General features: G+C 35.4%; 3 protein-coding genes across 3 annotated transcripts; 1 reads left to right on the forward strand and 2 right to left on the reverse strand.

Moving 5' to 3' along the window:
- Window positions 1-3887, reverse strand: LOC130809277 (uncharacterized). The gene is made up of 2 exons (XM_057674980.1): window positions 2758-3887; window positions 1-798 (listed from the first exon to the last, which is right to left on the reverse strand). Exons 1-2 carry the CDS (start codon window positions 3236-3238, stop codon window positions 746-748), a joined length of 534 nt encoding a protein of 177 aa, XP_057530963.1. The 5' UTR covers window positions 3239-3887; the 3' UTR covers window positions 1-745.
- A 9668-nt stretch (window positions 3888-13555) lies between these two features.
- Window positions 13556-15774, forward strand: LOC130809278 (uncharacterized protein At4g38062-like). Its single transcript, XM_057674981.1, has 2 exons — window positions 13556-13704; window positions 14081-15774. The coding sequence occupies exon 2, from the start codon at window positions 14122-14124 to the stop codon at window positions 15772-15774; it is 1653 nt and encodes a 550-aa protein (XP_057530964.1). The 5' UTR covers window positions 13556-13704; window positions 14081-14121.
- Window positions 15775-16006: 232 nt separating this feature from the next.
- On the reverse strand, window positions 16007-17829 carry LOC130809279 (uncharacterized). Its single transcript, XM_057674982.1, has 3 exons — window positions 17035-17829; window positions 16589-16705; window positions 16007-16287 (listed from the first exon to the last, which is right to left on the reverse strand). Exons 1-3 carry the CDS (start codon window positions 17119-17121, stop codon window positions 16171-16173), a joined length of 321 nt encoding a protein of 106 aa, XP_057530965.1. The 5' UTR covers window positions 17122-17829; the 3' UTR covers window positions 16007-16170.
- Between the last annotated feature and the right edge of the window lie 6998 nt (window positions 17830-24827).

Raw genomic sequence — 24827 nt, forward strand, 5'->3', positions numbered from 1 at the left:
CGGCTATAAGATTATTCTTGGTGTATTGATCAAAATTTACATGATACACCATAGAACACCAGAAATAAGTGTACTGTAACAAAATTTATCCAAACTATTGATTACATACAGCATACATCAGGATATGCCAGACTAGATGATGAATCTACAGTACTAAGCAAATTCATGGTATGCATGTTAGTTAGAAATTAGTATTCTTCTTTCCATTTGAAATTGCTACTGAGAGCGACATTTTCCTTCAATAGCAATCTCAAAGGGAGGGAAGAAGTATCGCATATGAGCCTAGAAAGCAAAGTTCTTCCAGAAATTTATTTGAAATCAAGTCAAAAGCATAATCATATAGCAAAAATATTTACATTGTTCTGGTATTTACAAAGGCTCAGAAGTTCAAGGAAATGGTTGGGTAAATCCATACGGCCGTGTCAAGTAAAGATGGTTAAGAACACACTTATACTTGCAGTAGCGGCATCAGGTAGATCCTTAATGTCCAAAACGGTTGCTGGCACGAGTAAATCCCGTGCCTTACTGTCACATATATCTTTATTCTTGATTGTCACCAGATTTTGAATCGCCTTAATCTCTTGTTCTCTTTGCTTTCTGGACACTTAATGAGATTTTTATGTTATCTCCAAATCCATCAATACTAACATAGATATGATGCACAATAGCTGATTAGCTTCAATTTCTGAACATGTCACACAAAGAACCAGCTTCTGCATTATTGAACATTGGTAATTACAGCAATTTATCGGAAGCTTTGCAGAGAAGATAGCCACTGATCCATCCGGTTCTTCCCTTCTGCAAGGTATAATCACATAGTTTGTAAGTAGACGAATTATTAAAGCCAAAATCGGAAAATTTGGAGGAATGTTCCGAACTAAGCCGATATAAGGTAGACAATGTTATTACAAGGGTAAATGCGATTGTTTGTTATCGGAAAGGGCAAGGTTTTGTGCATCCAACCCCTCAAATCCCCCCTAAGCTAGAGAGTTTGACGTTGACGTAACGGCTTGTGATATATGGAGTAGATAATCTACAAGTAGAGCATAATTTATCATTCATTCATAGAACCCATCCTTTTTCCCAATACACCCACCAGAGAGTTCCTCTGAGTCGATATTTTGTAACGATTCTTCATAATACCTCAAAGTGTGTGTGTGTGTGTGTGGCAGTTGCTCTACAGGAGTAAGACGGATGCAATACACAATCTAGGCCAAAAGCAAGAAAATTTTTCATAATAGCAGTCTAACACTCAGGTCTTGTACTGTGTGACAAATCCATCTAGTCATTCACACGATATTATGAGAAATTCAGGAATTGTATTCAGATGGTGGCTCGAGCCTTCGGGCTTCAACACAGGGGGATACACCAGACAGAAGAAAAATAAAATGTGTTCAGTAGAATTGTTGCATCCATAAGAACTTAGAGCTGCTCACAGCAATTACCCTTAATTGTCGGTAAAATGCCATCAAAACCAAGCATGCTCAATTCGAATAATGTCATTATTGAAACCCATACAACCATGTCTAACGGTGGTCATTCAAAACCAAGCAACCAACGAAAATCCGAGCATAAGATTGCATTTCCAGGCTCCAATCTCAATATGCTTAGATATTTACATTCATCAATTACAAACAGAACATTTCCAATAAAAAAGCACAAATTCAAGTTCCCAGAACCACAACAGGGGTACCTAACTGCAAAACTTTCACGGCAAGAAGCCGCAAAAACATCATGACAGACAAAACAAACCAAGCATTTCCACAAATGACAATCTTATGCTGTTCTGAAAGAAAAACAAGGTGAAGTACCTTCAAAAAGGGGATATTGGCCTGCGGTAAATAATCGAACCAAACACATAACGTTTCTTATAGACGCTTATGAGACCCTATGTTACACTTATACACTGTCAAGGAAGGAGGGACAATCTAAGAACTACATCAGTTTTAAGTTCAATAAATAGTAAATAGGGAACAAAAACCATTCACTTAAAAAATATATTATCAACAGAAATAAGCCCTTAACTAACACAAATGCCACTATTCACCTTTGAAACAGGTTGCAATAGATAACTACAAAAACCAAAAAATCAAACTCCTTGACACAAATATCTAATAGAAGTAGTATATATATTCCATCACCCCAATGCCTTTTAAGTACTCGATCTATATATAGGAATTGAAACAATTTTCTTATTGGTTTATTGAATTTGCTATCATTCTATTTGTTTGATGTAACTTGTTCTTTTTAATTTTCATCCACCCATTAAAATCATTTCATCCCATCTAGATATTTGTCTCACTCTCTCGCGAAGTACATATTTTTGCCCCACCCCTTAAAATACACCCATGTTGTAATTATTGTGATTCCTAAGGGACAGAGGGAGCTCCCATGTAGACGAAGATTCAGAAGGTCAATGGAAACAACCCTAACTTTTCAGGTTGTTTCAGAACTTTGGTCATAGTGTAAAAATAAGGTCACCTTGCATGGGCCGCATTAAAAAGATTTTCGAAATAAACAAACCGATATTCCCCGCATTATAAATGTAAAAAAAACACATTTTAGTATCAAGGGATATCTTATGGTTTTGACCAATATTCAGATGTTACGATAACCGCATCAACATTCTGTTACCACGATCACGACCATTACCGCATTTTTACACGATGATTTTGGTAGCAAACTGATTTCTGATAGTAAACACCAAAAATAGTAAGAGCAACATTGAAACAAGATTTAGTAAATGAGAAATATTACCGGTGAATGGCTCACTAGTGAGATTCTTGATGGTATTGAGAAGCTGGGTATTAGGACCCTGAATTGTCCCCTTTCTATCATTCCTATAACAAGGAACCAAGACTGCAAAGCTATCATCAGTTTCATCATCACTCAAGAAATCAGGCCCATGAGGCTCCAACCACCCAATAGACCAATCAGAATCCTCAGATTCAGATTCTGAAGAACAACCCCCATCTCTTGGTACTAAAACACCATCATATTCTCCATCAATCTTTCTCTCTTCTCTACTATTCCATTTCTTCTTAATTTTCCTTGAAGAAGATGAAGAAGAAGAAACCATTTTTGTACCCTTCAATGGGAATTTGATACTCTCAATTTCCCTCACCCCAAAACCAGAATCAAATTGAGAGTTTGACGAGGTTAAATTAGGTATATTTTTATTCTCCTTTTTTCCACCCCATAAGGATAAACCCCATAACTGCAACCTGGGAAATGCCATTTACACAACTGAACAATACCCAGATAAAAACCGAATTTTGTGACTATTAAAGTTGGATTCTTTATTCAATTTAACCTCTTTAAAATCAGTTGCAATAAATTTATGAGAAAAATGTCTCTTTAAAATAGGTCTATAGGGGAGCAACAGAAACAACCGAATTCCGGAGAAACATACAACATAATGAACCCAACTGAAACAGCTAAAAACAAGGAGCTAAGTTTGAAAGTTTCAAATATGTCAATGACCCATTTTAAAAAACTTTCTAAAAATGGCAACACTATGACAATAATTAACAGAAATTTTGGTAACCAGAAAGCAGAAGTTTCCCAATTCAGAATAAATAAAGAAACCCAAACTTAAACATATATTTAAGAAACATAATTGTTACCTCACCCATGAAAAAATTGTTTGTTTTAATGAAAAAATGGAAGATTTTGAGATTTCTTGAAACTTAACAAACACAGAAATATAAAGAACATAATATGGTGTGAAGAACACTAAGATCAACAATCCTTGGAATCAGAAGAATTGGTCATGATAGTCAGTAAGGATGTCGACTAACAAATTCTGGTAGACATAGCAAGTTATAGACTACAAAGTATATGGACTAGTATAATCTATAAAAACCTTTTTTTTTTTTTTTTTTTTTTGCTTCTCTTAGTTTATTTTATTCTACTGGATAACGTCGGTAATAATTCTTTTTATTCTAATCAAGCAGTGTATCGGGTGTTGATAATTTTATAACTATTGTGTAAATAGTTAAATGGCATGATGATTTATTTATGAAAAAAATAAAGTTAATATATGAAAATAAATGAGATATTTGATGTAAATATATTACTCCCTTATATTTATTTAATGGGTTTTATTTGACCTTTTTATTATTTTTAGGTGATCAAATGAAATAATATGTTAAAAAAATATAGTGTTTTTTTAATTTAATAGTGGTAAAATAGGGTTAATAAGCGTATAGGCTTGAAATTATTAAATTTAATAAGGTAAATTGGCGAAGTTAACATATCTAAAATAGAAATAAGACAATTATGGTGATTTGACCTAGTATGGGAAATGGAACACTTAGGATGAGTAAGAGGGAGTAAAAGAAAAAAAAATAGTACTCCCTCTAATTCTTTTTAGTTGTCTTATTTTCTTATTTGGCAGTTTACCTATATTGTCTCATTTCCATTTTAAGATATACACTTTTAGGTGGTCTTCTCATTTTTTAATATTAAGAATACCCAATGTTGCACATGTCTACTATTTTACGTGATCTCCACATTTTCTTAATATTAAAAATCATATATTGCACATGGGTCTACTATTTTAAGTGATCCCTCATTTTCTTAATATTTATATTTAAATCAAATAGGACAACTAAATTAAATTGGAACGACTACTATATATTTAGTAAGAATAGGAGAGACTTTTATGTGAAAACCTACAGCTCTTCTCGCTACACCAAAATTAAATTTCAATAAAATTCATACTCTCTTCTACTCATTCATTATGATTGTCTCATTTATTTTTTTTTACTCTATCCAATGTACTTTTTTAATTATAATTATTTTAATTATACTTGATTAAAAATATACAAAATGATATTAATAATATCTGCATTAAGAGGAATCAATCAAGATATCTACTTGATTATATTTTAACCTATAAATTAAAAATAAAATACATATCAAAAGTGATCAATAAATAGTGTTAAAAAAGAAAATGAGACAATATTAGGGAATAGAAGGGAGTATTTCTTTTGTCAAATTTCTAACATGTTTTTAATTACTTGGTTGAACATCGAAAATTAACACAGAAATTTGTATGTATGAGAAATTAAATTCCTACACTTTGTAAGAAGTTAATGAAATTTTTAGACTATCATATCTGATAATGAGCAACACATATACACATTTTGGATCTTTGAATAGTTGTCATGTATATCATTTGGGGTCACCTTATTTAGTTGTGTATGATGTTTTAGCACGCTTAGAATATTTTTTCTAAAATTTTGATTTGTAAACCTATCAATCATTGAGTTTTCAAAGCTATTGTCAAGCAGAATTCGATTGGTGGCATCGCTTTTGGGTACTTGTAGACATTTTTAAATCTTTGAATATATATATCAATCCTCAATCGTGCAATGAATTTATATAGAATTATGAGATTGTGGATCTGTAAAGTATTAGGCATCATTTGACAACATGGGTTTTATATGGATCTAGTTGGTGTGTTATTGTACGAAATTTCTTTCATCTTAATCCTGTTTAATTTCAATTCTTGTTTTTCGCTGTTTTGATTTTCTTGAATGAATTGTATGAAAGTGGTTATTTTGAATCACGCGAAGAAAAGCGTGTTATTTTTAATATCGATTTATAATATTCTTTTTTAGTAAATAATACAAATTGGGTTGGGCGTTGGGTCTCCTAAGTGGTGTCTCTCTAAGAGGTTGACTGAATGTAATTTGACAATTCAAAATGGCAGATCAATGAATAGGGATGGTCATGGGTCGGTTTTGGGTCGAGTCCAACCAAATTCAAATCCAGACCCATTAATTTTTAGTGAAGCCATATTCGAACTTGTATCCTCAGGACTTGAAAATTTTAGATCTAGACCTAGACCCGCTAGGTTTGATGGGTCTAGGCTCCTAAATGGCTCTAAATGAGTCTTGATTAAATTATATATACTTAAATATTTTTGCATTTTAAAGATTTCATTAGTTCTTTAATGGGTCTTTAGGTTGCATTCAAGTCTAAATGAATTCTAATAAATGTGGAAATAGCTTTAGAACGAATTCAAAAGTAATTTTTGGTTGTATAATATGTCGAGTCTGGAGTGGGTCTAAAACAGGTTTAGTGGCTTTGTGTCGTAAATGACTCTAAAGAGAGGATTTTGGTCGAATTTAGGTCTGAAAACCCTAAAACCTACGCCCATTGCCATTTATTTTTATTGTAAGCAGAAATTGAACCTAAACCCTAAAAAAAGGGTTGAATTTGGGACGAATACAATAGAGGCTTAGATCTATGACCACATCCCTATCAATCAACTATTAGTGAATTAATTTTTTGTTTTGAGTAAATCAGCTTTTAATATATTCATTAGTCAAAAGTATATAACAATATTTTTTGTTTTGGGTAGAGCTTGATCCTCAAAATCTACCCACGAGCCTAAAGTTTCAAAAGCACAACCACTTTAGCAAGCACACTTAATTCGTCGCTACCCTACCTCATTCTAGCGGGAGGAACTCACGGAGCAAACATGTTTTAATTTTATAATCAAGTATCTAACAATATTTTAGGTTCTTATTGTTATAACATAACTTAAGACAAAAACAATTTTGACATTTTCGAGTTAGAAATATGATATGGTAACATATTTTCAATAACAAACCATAACAAAAAAATCCGTAATTCATAGCCTAAAGTAAAGGGCAATAACAATTTCAAGCATTTTAGATTAAAAAAAATCGATAATATTTCAAACTAAAAATATAATCTAGCACGTTAAGAACATCATCTAAATTAACATTATTTTGAAAATGCTTCTAGATTAGGCTTTGAAAACAAGAAGTGAGGAGTCCAAAAGCTTCTCTTGGTAATTGCTCTTAGGACACTTTAAAAAAATATTACTCTTTAAGTCCTTGTAAGAATGACTCGGTTGCCTTTCTCATTAATGTTAATGTCAATATATACAAGATTGTCACTATACTTTAGGAAACTAAATATTTCCTAATATTCTACATAATCACAAAGATTATACAAAAATATGCAAGAAATCAAAGAGATATTATTCTAAGATATTCTAAGATATTTTAATATTCTAATACACCCCCGCAGTCAAATCGGGCGGTTTGGAGACGTTGAGACTGGAACGAAAAAATCATCAAATAATACTTGAAGAAGGCCTTTGGTGAAAAGTCAGCAATCTGATAACGAGATGAAACATGAAGTACCCGAACATCACTACGTTTAACTTTTTCTCGAACAAAATGAATGCCGATCTCAATATGCATAGTGCGCTGATGATTGACCGGATTACCAGCTAAATAAACGGCACTAATATTGTCGCAATAGACAAGGGTAGCTGTGGTAATAGGACAGTGCAGCTCAAGAAGTAAATTGCGAATCCAGCAAGTTTCAGAAACAACATTAGCAACACCACGATATTCAGCTTCAACACTGGATTTGGAAACAGTAGGTTGTCGTTTAGCTGACCAAGAAATTAAGTTATCACCTAGAAAAACACAGTAACCAGAAGTTGAGCGGCGAGTGTCAAGACAGCCACCCTAATCAGCATCGATATAGGAAAAAAGAGTTGAAATATTAGAACGATGTAACTGCAGACCATATGGAAGAGTACCCTTGACATAGCGAAGAATGCGGTGAATAGCAGCCATATGTTCAATGCGAGGATCATGCATATAGAGGCAAACTTGCTGAACAGCATATGAAATATTTGGGCGAGTGAAAGTAAGATACTGTAAAGCACCAGCTAGGCTAGGATACAAGGTAGGATCTTCACAAGAAGAACCAGCATTAGCACAAAGTTTGCCGGAGCTAGCAACAGGAGTAGCAACAGGATTACATTGAGACATGCCAGCCTTTTCAAGAATTTCAGAGGCATACCTTTGTTGAGAGAGAAAGAGGCTTGTAGAAGTACGAGTAACACCAATACCCAAGAAATAATTAAGAGGACCCAAATCCTTCATGGCAAATTCAGAGCTAAGTTTGGACATAATGGACTCACGAAGTGAATCTGAGGAAGTTGTGAGAATAATATCGTCCACATATAATAGCAGATAAGCAATATCAGAGCCATGACAATAAACAAACAAGGAATTATCAGAAATGCTGTTAGAAAAGCCAATAGTAGTTGCAAAAGTAGCAAACCGGTGATACCAAGCACGAGGAGCCTGTTTGAGACCATAAGGAGACTTACGAAGAAGACAAACATGATCAGGACGAGTAGAATCACGAAAACCCATAGGCTGATGCATGTAAACAGTCTCAGTTAAATGACAATGTAAAAAAGCATTCTTAACATCAAGCTGATGATTAGACCAAGACCTAGAAAGAGCAATACTTAAAACAATGCGAATAGAAGCAGGTTTCACAACTGGACTAAAAGTCTCATCACAATCAATGCCTTCCCTTTGAGATTTACCATCACCAACAAGACGCGCTTTATAGCGCTCAAAAGAGCCATCGGACTTGGTCTTGACACGAAACACCCATAAAGACCGAATGATATTAGCATTAGGAGGACGCGGCACCAAATCCCAAGTATTATTCTCAATTAAGGCATCAAATTCTTCTTTCATGGCTAACTTTTAGTTTGGGTCACAAAGGGCATGAAGAGGAGATGTAGGTAAAGGTGAAAAAGAAACAAATAAAGCCTGAGAGTAGTATTTGGGATTGGGTTTGAAAATACCATGTTTACTCCGCGTAGTTATACCAGTGGATGAGGAAGGAGGAGGTGGGTTGATTGGGTTGCGTGAGGCAGGCCCAATAGAGAAGGGGGAGGAAGGAGGGGGCTGTTGGACTGGGCTGCGTGAGGCAGGCCCAGTTGAGGGGAGGGAGAAGGAGGGGTACTGGATTGGGGTGGGGCTGATGGGGGCTGGGGGCTACTGGATTGGGGCTGGCCTAGTAGGAGAGGGAGAGAAAGAAGGGGATTGGATGGAGACTGGGCTGCATGAGGCAGGCCCAGTAGGGGAGAGAGAGGATGGAGATTGAGGGATGGTAGTTGGGCCTGACAGAGAAGGAGGCCTATGAGTTGAAGAAGGCTGGCAGAGAGAGGAGGGAGAATCTGATGGTGGGCTCAATAATGGATTAGGCCCAAAAGAATGTGTAGAGGCTGTTTTAAATAATTGAGGGTGAATATTATCATCTAAAAATTGATAGGTTGGGGGAGATGAAGAAGGTGATTGAGAAAATGGAAAAGTGGTCTCATCAAAAAGAACATGCCGAGATATAATGATTTTACGGGATGAGAGATCATAGCACTTGTAACCCCCTATGAGAAGAGGGATATCCTAAAAAGACACATGGAGCGGATCGAGGTTGGAGTTTGTGAATAGTAGTAGAGGGAAAAAGAGGAAAACATAAACACCCAAAAACCCGTAGATGAGTATATGTAGGAGACTTACGGTATAGAACATGAGTGGGAGTGAGATTACCTAGAAGTTTAGAAGGAAGAATATTGAGGAGATAAGTGGTCGTGTTTAAAGCGTGAGGCCAAAAAGACGGAGGAAGAGAGGCATGATACAAAAGAGTGCGAATGATGTTATTTATGGATCGAATTTTTCGTTCGGATTTGCCATTTTGGGATGATGTGTAAGGACAAGAAAAACAAAGTGAAATGCCTCGACTAGTGCAAAATTGACGAAACATATTATTGTCAAATTCACCCACGTTATCGCATTGGAAAGATTTTATATTAAGCTCAAATTGGGTGTTAATAAAAGTATGAAAATTCACAAACACATCATAAACTTGAGATTTACGATATAAAGGAAAAGTCCACGAAAAATTAGTATAATTATCAAGAAAAAGAACATAATATTTATATCCCGATGGACTAGAAATAGGAGACGTCCACAAATCACTATGAATAATATCAAAAGGTTTAGAACTCATAGCCATAGAATTAAAAAAAGGTAATTGGATGTGTTTTCCTAAAGGACAAGAATGACAAACAAAATGAGGATCTTTATTACATTTAATTAAACTAGAGGAATACAAGGAATTTAAAACCGCATTGCCCAGATGTCCTAAATGGGAATGCCAAATACTAGAGGAAAAAGCGAAAAAAGCTGATGATATGGAGGATGAAGGAGTAGCTCCATGTGCGGATGGAAAAGGATAAAGATCACCCGTGCTATTAGATCTCAGGACGATGCTCCCCGTGGCCAAATCCTTCACAAAAAAGCCAAAAGGATCAAATTTAAAGGAAACCATATTATCATGAGTGAATTTTCGAACGGAAATGAGATTTTTAATAAGTTTAGGTGCATGTAAGACATTTTTGAGGGAAAGGGATTTTTGGGAAGAAGGAAAAGAAATATGCCCGTGACCAAGAACTGGAATTAAATTACCATTACCGACAACAATAGTATTATTGAATTGATGCTTTAAAGGAAAATAAGGAAGAAGAGTACCTTGAGAACGAGTCATGTGGGATGTGGCACCGGTATCCATATAAAATTGCTCATCCGGAGTAGATAAAGAGAGAGTGTTCATTGCATGATCGATGTCCGTAGGAATAAAATTTGAAGAAGTATTAGTCCCGGTGTGATAGCTTTGTGCCGGACGTGGCCCAAGTACACCATCAGAATATCCATTGTTTGAAAAATGAGGAGCCCAAGATGTAGTAGGAAAGGGGGCAGCAGGCTGGGCCCAAGTATGTTCGAGCCAAGAAGGCCTCCCATAATAAGAAGAAGAAGGAGAAGGACTTGGGCCAGAATGATTGCTGTTGGGCCGAGATGAATGGAAAACAATAGATGGGGCTGCTGCTAGCGTCCATACCCACTGGTGGAGCCATGGTGGCTGCCACATTGGGTCCGGCCACCACGACGAGAGTGGCGGTGGCCACCACGGTGGTGAGAAGGGCCGCGGTTGATAAATGGAGCGGAATTTTCAGAAAAAGTACCTTTGTTTGAAGCAAGAAGAGCCGAATCTTGAGCGGGAGAAGTATGCTTATGATTAGAGCGTTCTTCCAATTCCAAATAGAACGAAGAGTATCAAAGGAGGGAATAGGATTCATATGTTGAACCAAAGACCAAAAAGTTTTGTACTCCGAAGTTAACCCATGAAGAACTTGAAGAGCCAAGCGATTGTCGGTGATGGAAGTGCCAAGATTATTAAGAGAAGTGGCAATACTTTCAATTTCATTGCAATAAGACTTTACATTGGAAAAAGTGGATAAAGAAATGTCATTAAATTGAGATTCAAGATGAAGGATTCGGGATGTCTTATTATTTTGGAAATTGTTCTCAAGACGAGTCCAAGCATCAAAAGCACAATCATCGGGACGAACTATAGTTTGAAGAAGAGAGGGATTAATAGAGCCATAAATCCATTTTCGAACAATGTCATCAAGACGTTGCCAATCGGAATCTTTAGGAACTAAAACTTTAGAGGAGTCATCGGGAAGAATATGAGAGTCCACAAGGTGAGCACGACAATGAAGCTTGAATAAAGTGACCCAAGTATGAAAATTGGAACCATCTTCATTAAGTTGAATGGGAATACTTGTTTTAATGTTAGTAATCAAAGTAGCGGGATGAATTTTGGTGGGAGAGGCCATGAAGAAGAAAGGTTAAAGAAAAGAAGGAAGAAGAGAAAGACAAAAGATGGCGGCAAGGAGAAGGAAAACGAGTCGAGATCAAAAAACCGAAGCTTCTGATACCATGAACCACATCATACCATGTAAGAATGACTCGGTTGCCTATCTCATTAATGTTAATGTCAATATATACAAAATTGTCACTATACTTTAGGAAACTAAATATTTCCTAATATTCTACATAATCACAAAGATTATACAAAAATATGCAAGAAATCAAAGAGATATTATTCTAAGATATTCTAAGATATTTTAATATTCTAATAGTCCTAAATCCTATAATATTTACCTTACACATATATATCTAAAAATACAAGCGAGTGGATAGGCTTATCTAGGAGTAATTTTTATATTGTTCCCTTAAATGTAGTATATATCTAAAAAATATTACTCCGAAGTCCTAAATCCAAATGAAAATGATGCTAATGAGAGGGTCAGAAGGAATACTCTCTATACTTTTAAAAGTTTGTTCATTTTTCATTTGGACAGTTGTCAAATTGTATTATAAAACTTGTTCATAAAAAATTATAAAAAATATATTAAAATTCTATACATTAAGACGAATCTAAAAACATCCTACACAAATATATTTTAATGCATATATAAGCATAAAAAGCCATGATTAAGTTCCTCTCTCTTTAAATTAATATTTTATTATGGATAAATTTTTAAAGACAATGAATGTAGAATCTTTATATGATGTTCTCTCCATATTTGAAATAATCATCCACCAATAAACCCTATATTTACATGCCTATAATAATATACCGCCAGGTTATTCTCACTGAATTAGTAATCAATAATGAATAACTCTTGTATGAGACCAACTAATGTAAAAACAATCGTTATAACTCTTACTTTTGTAGTTAAAATAATCATTTTAAATTTTAAATTGTCAAATTCTCAACATTTATTGTTTAAACCTTCTAGTTATAATAGTTATAGTTATTTTGGGTTGTAGACTACCACAGTTTCATATTTGAATGTCAAACCCTCACTTTTGTAGTTAAAACAATCACTTTGACTTATTTTGTATCACAAGGGGTTTAAAGTAGAAGTTAAACAACTAAAATATAACTTCAATTTTGCATGCAAAATGATTAACAATTAAAATTTTTTTTAGTACAAAAGTGAATGTTTACTATCATGTTATCCTGAATATTTGTGCTCATATTAAAATTTAGGACACTGTCATTCAGAATTTCGGCCTATAATTATTCCAAGAAAAGTACCCAGTAGGCCCATTATTAATTTTTTTTAAAAAAATAAACGTGTTTTTGATAAAATTAAAAATTAAGGCTGAAATAACTTAATTTCTAAAATAAACGTCTTTAGCCCAAATCTAAGGTATGACATTTGTCCGTTGTTGGTCATAGCTAACTAAAGAAGAAATGGTCAAAAAAAGTCAAAACCTTTGTTCGTTGTTGGTAACAGCGAACAAAAGAGAAAATTGTTAAAAAAAAAGTCAAAACAATTTTATTCATTGTTAGTAAAAGTGAACAAACGAATTTGATTTTTTTTACCAGTTCCTTTGATTATGTCTCCTTTGTTCGCAGTTAATAACAATGAATAGAAGGACAAACATTTTTTTACTAATTTTAGTCAAGTTTATTTAGTTCGCTATTAGTAACAATAAATAATTCCATAACCTTAGCTTTAGACTGGGAGACGCTTATTTTGAGAATTAAGTATTTGCTTAGTTTGGGAATTCTTGATCACAAAAAAAACTTAATTATTTTAAATTTTCCAATTAGGACACCCAGAACAGCATTATCAAAGACCTTAAAGCCCAGACCAAACTTCATTCAGGCCCACCCAATACCTAACGGCTAGTTGTGCCCACCTCCAACGAATCCCAGGGAAAAGCAACAGAAATTTTTAAACACCCAAAGCTCTTATCTTCCCCATCATCTTAACGGCTAATTATAACGACCGGATTCTCTGTTGATCATCTTTCTTCCTTCTGTTTTTTCAGGAATTTCTTTCAATCTCAATCTCTTTCATCTAGCAACTGGAAAAACATAGCCCAGTTATTCAATAAATCCCAAATTATAAACCTAATAATAAGAATATATTGCAGGAAAATATTGCATTTCAATTAAAGTGGTGGATGATCAAATATTAAGGTTCGTACCAATTGTCCTCTCTAGTTGTAATTTTTCTTCTGAGATCTCAGAAATAGCCAATCGTTCATTGGACTTTTTCTTGTTTGGTTATTGCTAAATGCTAATTCTATAATAAAAATTACCTAAAAATTATAATTCAAATTGAATAATTGATTTCGTAAAATATTATTATATGTAACTATAAAACTAAGAATCATTGTAATGTAACCTGATTTCTGGGTTTTCTTAAGATTCCTATAAGGGTATCTAAAAATAGATATCTAGATCAAGTTGTAGGAAACTTATAAAGCATGTGATTTGGTTAAACTAATTGTGTTGGTGTTTAAGAGATGAAAGGATTGAATGGCTCAAATGGGTTTTTTGTATTTGTTCTCAGGTTAGGGTTTGAAATATCCAGAAACAACATAGTAGACATTAATGGAGATAGAGCTAGAAGAAGCGAAAGCCGAGATTGAGAGATTAAAATGCATCTTGGCTGATAAAGAAACTATTATAATAAACTTGGGAGATACCAAATCACCTAAAAGCAGTTTAAGTGAGGGGGATTTGGTGGTTGACCTAGAGAATAGACACAGAAAGGTGGAGGAAGAGCTCAAATGGAAGGTGGAAAAGTTCAAGCATCTCGAAGAAGCACACGAGAAGCTTCGCAATCAGTTTCATGAGTGTAAAAGCGAATGGGAGAAGGAGAAATCGGCGTTGGTTGATGAGATAACCCAACTGCAGGAGAGGTTTGATGACAAAAACCAGAAAACAGATGAGCTCAAATTAGAGTTAGCAATGTGCAGGCAAGGGTTAGAAAATGAAGAGAAGCGGAGAAAAAAACTCGAAGAACATGTTTCTGATTTGAAATCAGCATTAGAAAGCGCAACAAATGAGGGTATTGAAGGAAAGAGAGAGGAAGAATGCTCGGCTGCAGGAAAAAGGGAGGAAGAAGTAGCAAATCTAAGGCATTCATTGCGCGTAAAGGAGATGGATTACAAGGATTTGACATACAAAGCAAAGAAATTAGAGAAAGAAAATCAGGAGTTACTGACCTCCATTAAAGAACTTCAGGAAGCTCATATTCCGAGAGCAGTGCCAACTCCATCTTCATGGGCTAAGCTGAAAAGCAGACTCAAATCAATAGAACAGAGTCACAGAGAATGTACAGCTAATATTAAATCAAAAGAAACAGAGTGGAATTCTAAAACAGATAGACTTACTCAAGAGCTGAATAGAACAACTTCTAATTTAAAGATGAGAGATCAATTCATAGAAGACCTGAAGACAGAACTAGAAAGGTGCAATTCCTCATTGACACAGTTGAAGATGCAGAATGAAGAGCTGTCCTTAATGTTACAGTTGATGAAATCCGAAGGCTCAGAAAACATCAAAAGTGGCGTAGCACATTTGATGGATCAATTGGAGAAAGAACGCGAGGAGAAACATGCAATGCAGGAGGAGCTCGACCAACTTAGAGATGAACTAGAATCGGCGCAAGAATCCCTAGATAGGTTTAATTCAGAGTTGACAGATCGTGCCAATGACAAATCTGAACTTGAGTTAGAGTTAGAGAATTGGATATCTGTAGCCGCACACTTAGAAAGACAGGTTACAGGAACTCAATTGATGCGTAGAGAGTTAGAATTATCCTTGCTTGCACAGGCCGAGGTTGAGGAAATGCTCAAGCTAGATACAGTAGAAAAGGAAAAAAGAATCAGTAATCTTGAGCATCAGATATTTTTGATGGACCAAGAGATAAGAATTGAAGAACATGATGATGAAGAAATGGAAGAGGATGAAAACATAACACGGCGATTGAAGATATATGATGGAGAACAGTTGCAACTGGAGTTACTGGCAAAAGAACTTGAAGAAGCCATAGTTAGTCATATCTTGGGAGAGAGAAACTACATATTTGAACAAGATAATGAACCTGAACAAAAGCAAGAAAGAATGGTTCTAGTTGATGATCCTAAAGGTGATGAAGTTTGTGCCTCGAAAGAGAATGTAACCCACCAACATTCTCACTTAAGAAAGACAAGCGATCCCTTCGTTGAGAAAAGATCACCTTTCAAAGAGCTTAATTAGCAGATAATTTTAGAAAAAACCTAGAGGAAAGCTATTGGAAACAATGCAATCCCTTGACTTGTTAATGAGGAGCATTTCACGTCACCACTCCTAACAATTCTTTTCATCATTTCGTTATGTGAAATGGAAACAGATCTAAATTCTTTTAATAGGCACTGTAAGCTTTGTCAGCTTTGTGACTCAGTCTCACATGATTATACGATTTTACAAACAGCTTTTCTTTGTACTCCAATGAATTTCAAATCACATTTGATGTCAATCAAAGTTACTAAAATGTGATAGAATATTATTTATCTAACTATCTTACACCAGCAAGGTAGATAATTATCTAGAACACGATCAAATTACAGAGATTACAGAATAAATGTTTGCAAAAAAATTGGTTATAATGAATACTCAGCTTCTGGCGCTTGAGAAATGGGATTTCTGAGAGAAATGTGTGAGCCCTTGCCTCGGTGCCTCTAGGTTAACCCCCCTGTCCAACCAAACGCATATTACACCCATTTTTGATACCTGAAATCACAGGAAGGATTTTAGACATTAGTTTCCAGTTTTGACATAAGGTCGTCAAACCTTGTTCATTATCTTACTAAAGAGTCAAGAGTTAATAAGACCAGATAGAATTTAAAAGTGAAAGAATTTGCTACTAACAAACATGTTGTGTATAACTGAAACATGAAACTTTTTATCTAGTCTTCAAAAGCTATGCCTTAAAAGTTATCCCATTTTAGAATTGACAGAATGTAACTTTATAAAATTTCTGTAAAAAAAACATGCGGTGACAACAATGATGCACCAGCCAAAGGACACTTACCGCTTCAATGTTCCTGTACTCATCATCAAAAAAACGCATGGAGTCAAATGGTATGCCAGTTCTGGTATGTATCCTCTTAAAGTGTTCTGTCTTGTGTGTCCAGCTAGAGAAGATTTCCTGCATAGAAATCGACAATGTACTTAAGCTGGAGGTCTTTTAACCTGAATGGATCAACATCATTAGCCAGAATGACGCACATACAATTCAACAAGCCATTTTGAATTAGTTCATCATAAGCCTGAACCTAACTCAAAGAATAGTGAGAAATCAAATCCATCAAAAATAGACATAATATGAAGTCTGGAAAAATATTGAGAAACATGCCCAATGAAAAGTGCAAAAGTTACCATTAACAATTATATACTACGTAGTATCAAATCAGAAATCATCAGTCCGTGAATGTAATTTAATCCATCAATTAAATATGAATTTATTGCAAAACTAACCTGCACGGTAAACATAGACTGAATACCCAACTTGGCTAAAAATGCTTTTGCTACATATGAAGTTGGAGTTCTTGAGGCAATGGCCATTTCAATTCCGTTATCCTTCAGCGTATATATTAATAGGAATATAAATGAAAGGTGAATTTCCCCTTATCAATTAGAGTCACTTTAAAATTCTACTTAAAATTTACATTGATGACACAAATAAAATCAAGCATGTTATTGAAAATAAATGAAAGGTGAATTTCCCCTTATCAATTAGAGTCACTTTAAGTCCACTCAATCAAATGAACATTCAAAGAGCACTTCGTGTTGAATACACCTAAGGACCATAGATTAAAGTTATTTTCTTGTCTATTTGAATGATTAGTGAGCTAGACTAATTATCTAGGGATACAAAAAATGATTAAATATGGATTTAAGTTGGTATGGAATTGTTTATATCTTTAGTTTATTAATAATTGTGTTAGAGTATGCTAACGAATGCGGAAGCGTGAGCCTAAAGGTGGCAAGAAAGGTTAATGACCATGATTTAAAGGTGCACTAATGAACTATGGTGTTGGAGTTTGGTGTGACTTTGAGTGCACCAATGGAGTATGATGCGTTTGATGGTCTCTGGATGTGTGGATGTGTGTGTATGATGATAAGGGAGTCCTTATGGGTTTCACATGAGCCGCTCGACCAAGATCAGGGAGTGCTCGACCGAGCCTGTTGGCTTGACTAGATCAGTGAGCTTTCTGACCTTGTGCTCGACCGAAACCCCAAGCCGCTCGACCAGGCTAATTTCTGATTGACCGGTCGAGCGAGGTGCGGCAGCGTCCTCTGTTTTCTTGCGCGATAGTTATATGGGATTGTATCATTATGGGCTTTTGCCCCAGCACTTGTACATGACTTCTAATATAAATAGAAGTCCCTACACACATCCCTAAGAGGATTCTAACCCTAAGCCAAAACATAAACCCTACTTTTCTCTACTCTTCTTCTCTAAGTGTAATATTCTCCATTGTATGAGTTCTTAAGAACTCCATTGATTCTTCACATAATACAGGCAAGCTAACCACCACCGAGGACGTAGCCCACATTGAGTGAACCTTGTAAATCTTGCGTCTCTTGTTTATTGCATTGTTTCTTATTGCTTTTCATTACTAGTTTATTGAAGTGTTTGTTTCATTGCATAGAACACCCCTACCATTGTTCTTAGGTGTTGTTAGGGATAAAGTTTGAACCTTTAGACCCTAGTGTACTTATTGTTTCAATTGGTATCAGAGCCTAAGGTGTACTTGATTTCGTTGGGTACTTTAGACAAGAATGGTTGTAGGATTGCTTGTCAAGGTGGAGTGATGAAAGTCATAAGAGGGTCACTAGTTGTGATAAAGGGGAAGATGAACGGGAGTTTGTATGCTTTAGAGGGTTCAACCATCTCCGGCTCTGTGAATGTCTCCACTAGTAATATGTCCGATGAAGAGACCAAACTTTGGCACTTGAGGTTGGGTCATATGGGTGAGAGAGGTATGCATAAGTTGAGCAAGCAAGGCTTGTTTGGAGGAAAGAAGCTTAGAAACCTTGGCTTTTGTGAACCTTGTGTTTATAGGAAGCATAAGAGAGTGAGTTTCAACCCGGCAATCCACAACACCAAGGAGATCCTTGACTATATACATTCCAATCTTTGGGGGCCTTCTAGGAAGACTTCACTTGGTGGGTGCAATTACTTGCTTACTCTCATTGATGACTATTCAAGGAAGGTTTGGTGTTATTTCATCAAGCACAAAGATGATGTATTTGATGTCTTCGTTGATTGGAAGATCATGATTGAGAAGAAAACCAGGAAGTGCATCAAGACATTGAGAACGGACAATAGTCTTGAGTTTGTTGATAAGAAGTTTTTTCAATATTGCACCAAGGAGGGTATAGTGAAGCATAAAACATGTGTTGGAAGGCCTCAACAAAATGGTATAGCCGAAATGATGAACAAGACGTTGTTGGAAAGGGCTAGGAGTATGATCGCACAAGCTAAGTTGAGCTACAGGTTTTGGGCCGAAGCAGTTTCTACGGCATGCTACTTGGTGAACCATTCTCCACATACCGCATTGAACTTCAAGTCCTCACAGGAAGTATGGTATAATTCGCCGATTGATTATTCTAATCTTAGAGTATTTGGTTGTCCGGCTTATATTCATGTGAGTAAGGGAAAGTCGAACCTAGAGCTAGGAAATGTATTTTCATGGGCTATGGTTTGGATGTAAAGAGATACAGGGTGTGGTGTGAGAAGTCTAGAAAAATGATTACTTCTAAGGATGTAGTTTTAAATGAGAATGCATTGGTTACTCCTACTATGGGGAACACTCTTACTAACACTGCGTGATACATCCAATAACACCCAAGAGGAGGTGGAGCCTCCCAATATTGATGAAATTGATGATGATGCTCGACATGAAAAAGAAACCGTTTTGCCCACTCAAAGAGAAAAGAGAAGAATTATACGTCAAAGAAGGTATATAGAGGAGGAGTGTGACTATGTGGCTTATGTCCTCACTATTGCTAGTAAGGTGGAGAGTGTGAATGATCGAAATTCCTACAAAGAGGCTATAGCCTCAAGTGACTCAAGCAAGTGGCTAGTAGCTATGAAGCAAGAGATGGAGTCTCTTGCAAAGAACAAGACTTGGGTTATCGTTGAAACACCTAGAAACAAGAAAGTTGTGGGGTGTAAATGGGTTTTCAAGAAGAAAAAGGGATCGACAAGCACAAGTGCTCCGGTATACAAAGTAAGAGTTGTGGCAAAAGGGTTCACTAAAGTTGAGGGAGTAGATTTTCATGAGGTTTTCTCCCCGGTTGTGAAGCATTCTTCCATTAGGACTTTGTTAGCTATTGTGGCTATGGAGGATCATGAGTTACATCAATTGGATGTGAAGACTACTTTCTTACATGGAGAGTTGGAGGAAGAAATCTATATGAAGCAACCAGAGGGTTTTGAAGTTAAAGGTAAAGAAATTTATGTGTACCGTTTGAAGAAATCATTGTATGGGCTAAAACAATCGCCTAGACAATGGTATAAGAAATTTGACTCCTTTATGCTTTCACATGATTTTACAAGAAGCTCTTATGATAGTTGTGTCTATCTTAAGAAGCTTGATGGTGGGTCTACTATATATTTGATCATTTATGTTGATGACATGCTTGTAGCATATAGTGATTTGTTTGAGGTGGAGAACTTGAAGGTGTTACTTTCAAGTGAGTTCGACTTGAAAGATCTTGGTGAAGCCAAGAAGATACTTGGAATGGAGATATTGAGGGATAGGGCAAAAGGCATCTTGTACCTTAGTCAACGGAGGTACATTGAAAAGGTATTAAGAAGATTCTCCATAAGCGATGCAAAGAGTGTGTCCACGCCTCTAGCTTCTCATTTCAAGCTATCCAAGAAGCTATGTCCACAAACAAAGGAAGAACTAGAAGAATAAATGGAGGACATTCTTTACACTTGCGCAGTTAGTAGCGTTATGTATGCCATGGTGTGCTCTAGGCCCGATATTGCTCATGCAGTTAGCATGGTGAGCCGATATATGTCAAATCCGGGTAAGGGACATTGGGAAGTGCTGAAGTGGTTGTTAAGGTATTTGAAGGGAACTTCAAATGTTTGTCTCAAGTTTGGGAGAAATTCAAGCGGGTTGATTGGGTATTGTGATTCCGACTATGCGGTTGATGTAGATGCTAGAAAATCTACCTTGGGGAATGTTTTTACATGGAGTGGAACGGCGACGAGTTGGCAATTGTCGCTCCAAGATGTGGTCACTATGTCCACCACCAAAGCGGAGTATATAGCTATCGCTGAATCATTCAAAGAGGCAAAGTGGCTTAAAGGGTTGGTTGGTGAGATATGCCCTGAGATGAGCTTGGTGCGTGTTCATTGTGATAGTGAAAGTGCCATTCACTTGGCAAGAAATCAAAACACTTTTCATCGAAGAACCAAGCACATCGACATCAAATATAACTTCATTTAGGAAAATTTGTTGAAATTAATCCCAACTATCATTCGTTGGCCAAAATTAATTCCAACTATTAATTATATTTTAATTATCCCAACTATTCTCCTAATTTGTTCAAAACATACCTACCCCTGAGAACCGACAACAGTAGGTATCTTTTCCCTTTATTTTTTTTCCTTTTTTTTTACTCAACTTTTCAAAAATAACCCTTCTCCTTCATCTATTAATTCCCTCATTCATCTTCTTCCCTATTACTCCTCTATTGATGAACCCTAACTTTTCAAAAAAACCAAATTGAAACTAAACCTCCAAAATCTTCAAATTCCTGCAACATGTGACATTGATCCCCCAAAACTAATGAATTCAACTTGTTCTTCTAAGTTTCAAACTCAAATCTCAAATCTAGGGGTTCACTTTATGGAGGAAGCTTCACATGCTACAATGGTCTTCCTGCGCCACTGAGGATCGCCAAACGAGGTAATAGGTCGGAAAACAAATTCTATGGTTATGCTAATTGGCTTGTAAGTGCTCCAATTTCTGAACAAAATTTCAATTTGATATTTTCACCAAAAATAAAGCATATCTGATTTAATCGTTGTATGACTGTGCTAGGATACCAAGTGTAAGTTTTTTAAGTTGGAAGATGATGTTAAAAAATCCATTAACGAGATCGAAAAGCATGAACAATTAGAAGTTAAAATTGGAGCTTTAGTTGAAAAAATTCAGAAATTAAAGCATAAGAAAAGAACTATGGAAGAGATTGTTACATCACTAAAGTTGATAATGCAAAGTTCAATGGCACAGTGAAGGCCTTAGGAATTATGCTTTTGTTCTCATGGTTCATTTGTTTTGTGATTGTATTTCTCCTTACTTAGCAATGTACTAACATTCATTATTCTAGAAGTTGAAGTATGTTCAATGTAATTGGAAGCAATGTACTAATGTGCAACTAGTATTAAGAAGTAATGACTAATTTGTACTGAATTTGCAACTACTATAAAGAATGATTATGAACAAATTAGTACTGAATGATAATGAACAAATGAGTGCAGCTTGTACTAGTACTGAATTTACAACATGTATTAGCACAAATTAGTGCTGAAGACCAAATCAGTGCAGCTACCCTTACAAATCAGCACAGCAACTCAACAAATCAGCACAGCAAATCAACACAACAAATCAGCAAGTCATCTTGAACAAATCATAGCATAGCAAATCAGTGCACATATCCATCAGTGCAGACCAAATCAGCTGGAGCAAAATCAATTTGAGCAAAACTAAACAGTTGTCAGTAGATCACTGTCATCAGTGCACATATACATCACTGTCATCATGTTCAGTGCACAAAAACTAAACAGCAGCACAGCAAATCAGTGCACAATTTCATTACTGCCCTTACAATCATAGTTCATGGATTCATACTAACTACCCTTACAATCACTATAAAATAACAATCACTATAGTGCTTAGATTCAAACGTATTAGTTCAATACTAATGAAGTTGATTCTTGAATAGTGCAAATCTTCAACGTTGACCTTGATCTTGTGTTCGGTCCCTAACAAGAAATGAAAGCAAGTCAAAACAACATAGAAACTGACTATTTAGTATTGCAAATATTCAATATTTACTTGGCTTGTGGTTGCAGATGAACTTGTACTTCTTCCACTCCTTTGAACAGCTACACCCCTTCTTGGACTAGTAGCACCCCTAATTGTTTTTTATATTCCACGGTGCTTTTACCTGCCCCTTTGAAAATTAACTTTGTTACCCTTGTAGTTAAGTCCCTTTCCAACTCTGCATCATCACCTAACTTAAGTATATGCATAGGTACTGCCCTAAATCTAATACCCAGCCTTGCCATTTTCATTACACTTTTATCACTACTTACCCTTTGCAAACCCACCTCAAACTGCATATAAGCTGGGTTCATAAAAACAAAGAATGTTCATAATCAACCCCAACCTTACTCACTACTAAATCAAACCAAGAAATTAGGTTTGCATCAATTTCTATAGTACAACCTTCACTACCAACATAATCTAAACCATTGTTTGTCCATTTGAATTTACCCTCAAACCAAAATTTTGCAGTAAATTTGTCAACAATACCAGCATAAACTAAAAAAAAAGGGCAAAATCAACAACTAATACCATCCAAAACCAACAGATTACAAAAAAAATAAGTTAAATGCTAGTGAATTAATAAGGGGAAATCGACATTACCATTGAAGAACCGAAATTGAGCAGCGCCTTGAACTTCCTCACCTTCGATTGATCTTCTTCAACACTGAGACCTTGTTCTTCGCGTTCAACTGAATTTTTATGGTTTGATTTTGAATTTGGGGAAGGTTCTCTCACGTTTTTAAGTGTACCTTTCATGCTCATTTGTAGCGCCTATAACATGTAAAGTAGACTTTTCTAACAAATTGTTATGCAAAAATATTAACCTTATTTAGGCTATGTGGTACTTGAACCCACATCATATACAATATTGTACATTGCTCTAATACCTATTTTGAGCTAATAGCCTTTTAAATAATATATATAAAGTATATCTTTATAAAAAAAATAAATCTTTGTATACAGGAAGTATATTTCTAGTTATCCACAAAAAGCAAGAAAGCACATTATCCAAATGTCTAAAGATTTAATAATAACATTAAAGCACGTCACAATACAATATAACATATATCAAATATGAGCTCATAAGTTCTAGATCATCAAAGAAAACAATGAGCAAGTGGCGAGGTTGTTTTACAATATTTCTGATAAATATTAAAATATAACAAATTACTAATCACACTGCACCGACCAGAGCCATTTTTGTACGTGAATTCTCAAGCACATAAAAGTTCTGAGCCTTTTACAAACATGCATGCAGTTAAGTCAGATGAATGTGCAAAAACCCTAACAATTCAAAATTGAAAAATAACATGATATTTAAAAAACCAAAGAACATCCTCATGAGTTCATTAATTTGATTGCTTCTATCATAACAAATGAATTTTAAAATTGATATACTCCTATAATGCAAAGGCAAATGATTTATAGTATAGTATATTATAGGTAGTAGTTCAACAAGCAGTAGATAATAAAAAATTGTCTTTGAATATAGGGTGATTTAAGAAAAGAATACAAGATAGATAAGATGGGTTTGAACTGCATACAGTGGGTTGTTTTGGTATGCATTTTAATTTGGTAGTAAATGTAAACTGTGTGATGAAAATCTACTGCAAAGTAGTATACTTTACTACAAGATACCAGTGTTTACTGCTATACTCATCAAATTTAGTAAAAATGAACCAAATTCTGACCTATTAGACATCACATTCACTTTAAGACACATCAAGACCAACTAATTCAGTATCAACAAAACCACAATAAATTATCACCAAAACAACAATAAAATCGAAATAAGTACCACAAGAAACAAACAAATATAATCCGAAAACAACAACATAAGGTAGCTGCAGCATCATCACTACATAAGGTATTAAGATGATTTAAGAGCAAAACAAGCTGCTGGTATATATTGTTTACCTGCTACTGCCAGAAAATTTGAATGAATTAAGCAAAAAATTATTAAAATTCAAAAAATAAGCAATGTTTTAAAATATTTCCCAAAGCTCAGAAATGGTGGGCGCCGGTTCCATGATTAGTGATGAAAAATTCCATCTGACTGCCGCGGAGTTAGGCGTCGACTTCGATTCTCTCCAACAGAAGGCAAATCAAAAGGGAGACGAAGCTTTGGCTAACCTAGCTCCGATTTTGGAGCGGGAGTCAGCGGTGCTGGTGGACCCCCATTGAGATGTG

Source organism: Amaranthus tricolor, chromosome 3, assembly GCF_026212465.1.
Source record: "Amaranthus tricolor cultivar Red isolate AtriRed21 chromosome 3, ASM2621246v1, whole genome shotgun sequence".
Classification (NCBI taxonomy): domain Eukaryota; kingdom Viridiplantae; phylum Streptophyta; class Magnoliopsida; order Caryophyllales; family Amaranthaceae; genus Amaranthus; species Amaranthus tricolor.

Excerpts from the sequence above, each read along its gene's own strand:
- LOC130809277 (XM_057674980.1), bottom strand. The coding sequence starts at position 3,238 with ATGGCATTTCCCAGGTTGCAGTTATGGGGTTTATCCTTATGGGGTGGA. Across the intron at positions 799-2,757 it reads CACTAGTGAGCCATTCACCG|AAGGGAAGAACCGGATGGAT; the intron begins GTAATATTTCTC and ends TATACCTTGCAG.
- LOC130809279 (XM_057674982.1), bottom strand. The coding sequence starts at position 17,121 with ATGGCCATTGCCTCAAGAACTCCAACTTCATATGTAGCAAAAGCATTT. Across the intron at positions 16,706-17,034 it reads AGTCTATGTTTACCGTGCAG|GAAATCTTCTCTAGCTGGAC; the intron begins GTTAGTTTTGCA and ends ATTTCTATGCAG. Across the intron at positions 16,288-16,588 it reads AGTACAGGAACATTGAAGCG|GTATCAAAAATGGGTGTAAT; the intron begins GTAAGTGTCCTT and ends CTGTGATTTCAG.
- LOC130809278 (XM_057674981.1), top strand. The coding sequence starts at position 14,122 with ATGGAGATAGAGCTAGAAGAAGCGAAAGCCGAGATTGAGAGATTAAAA.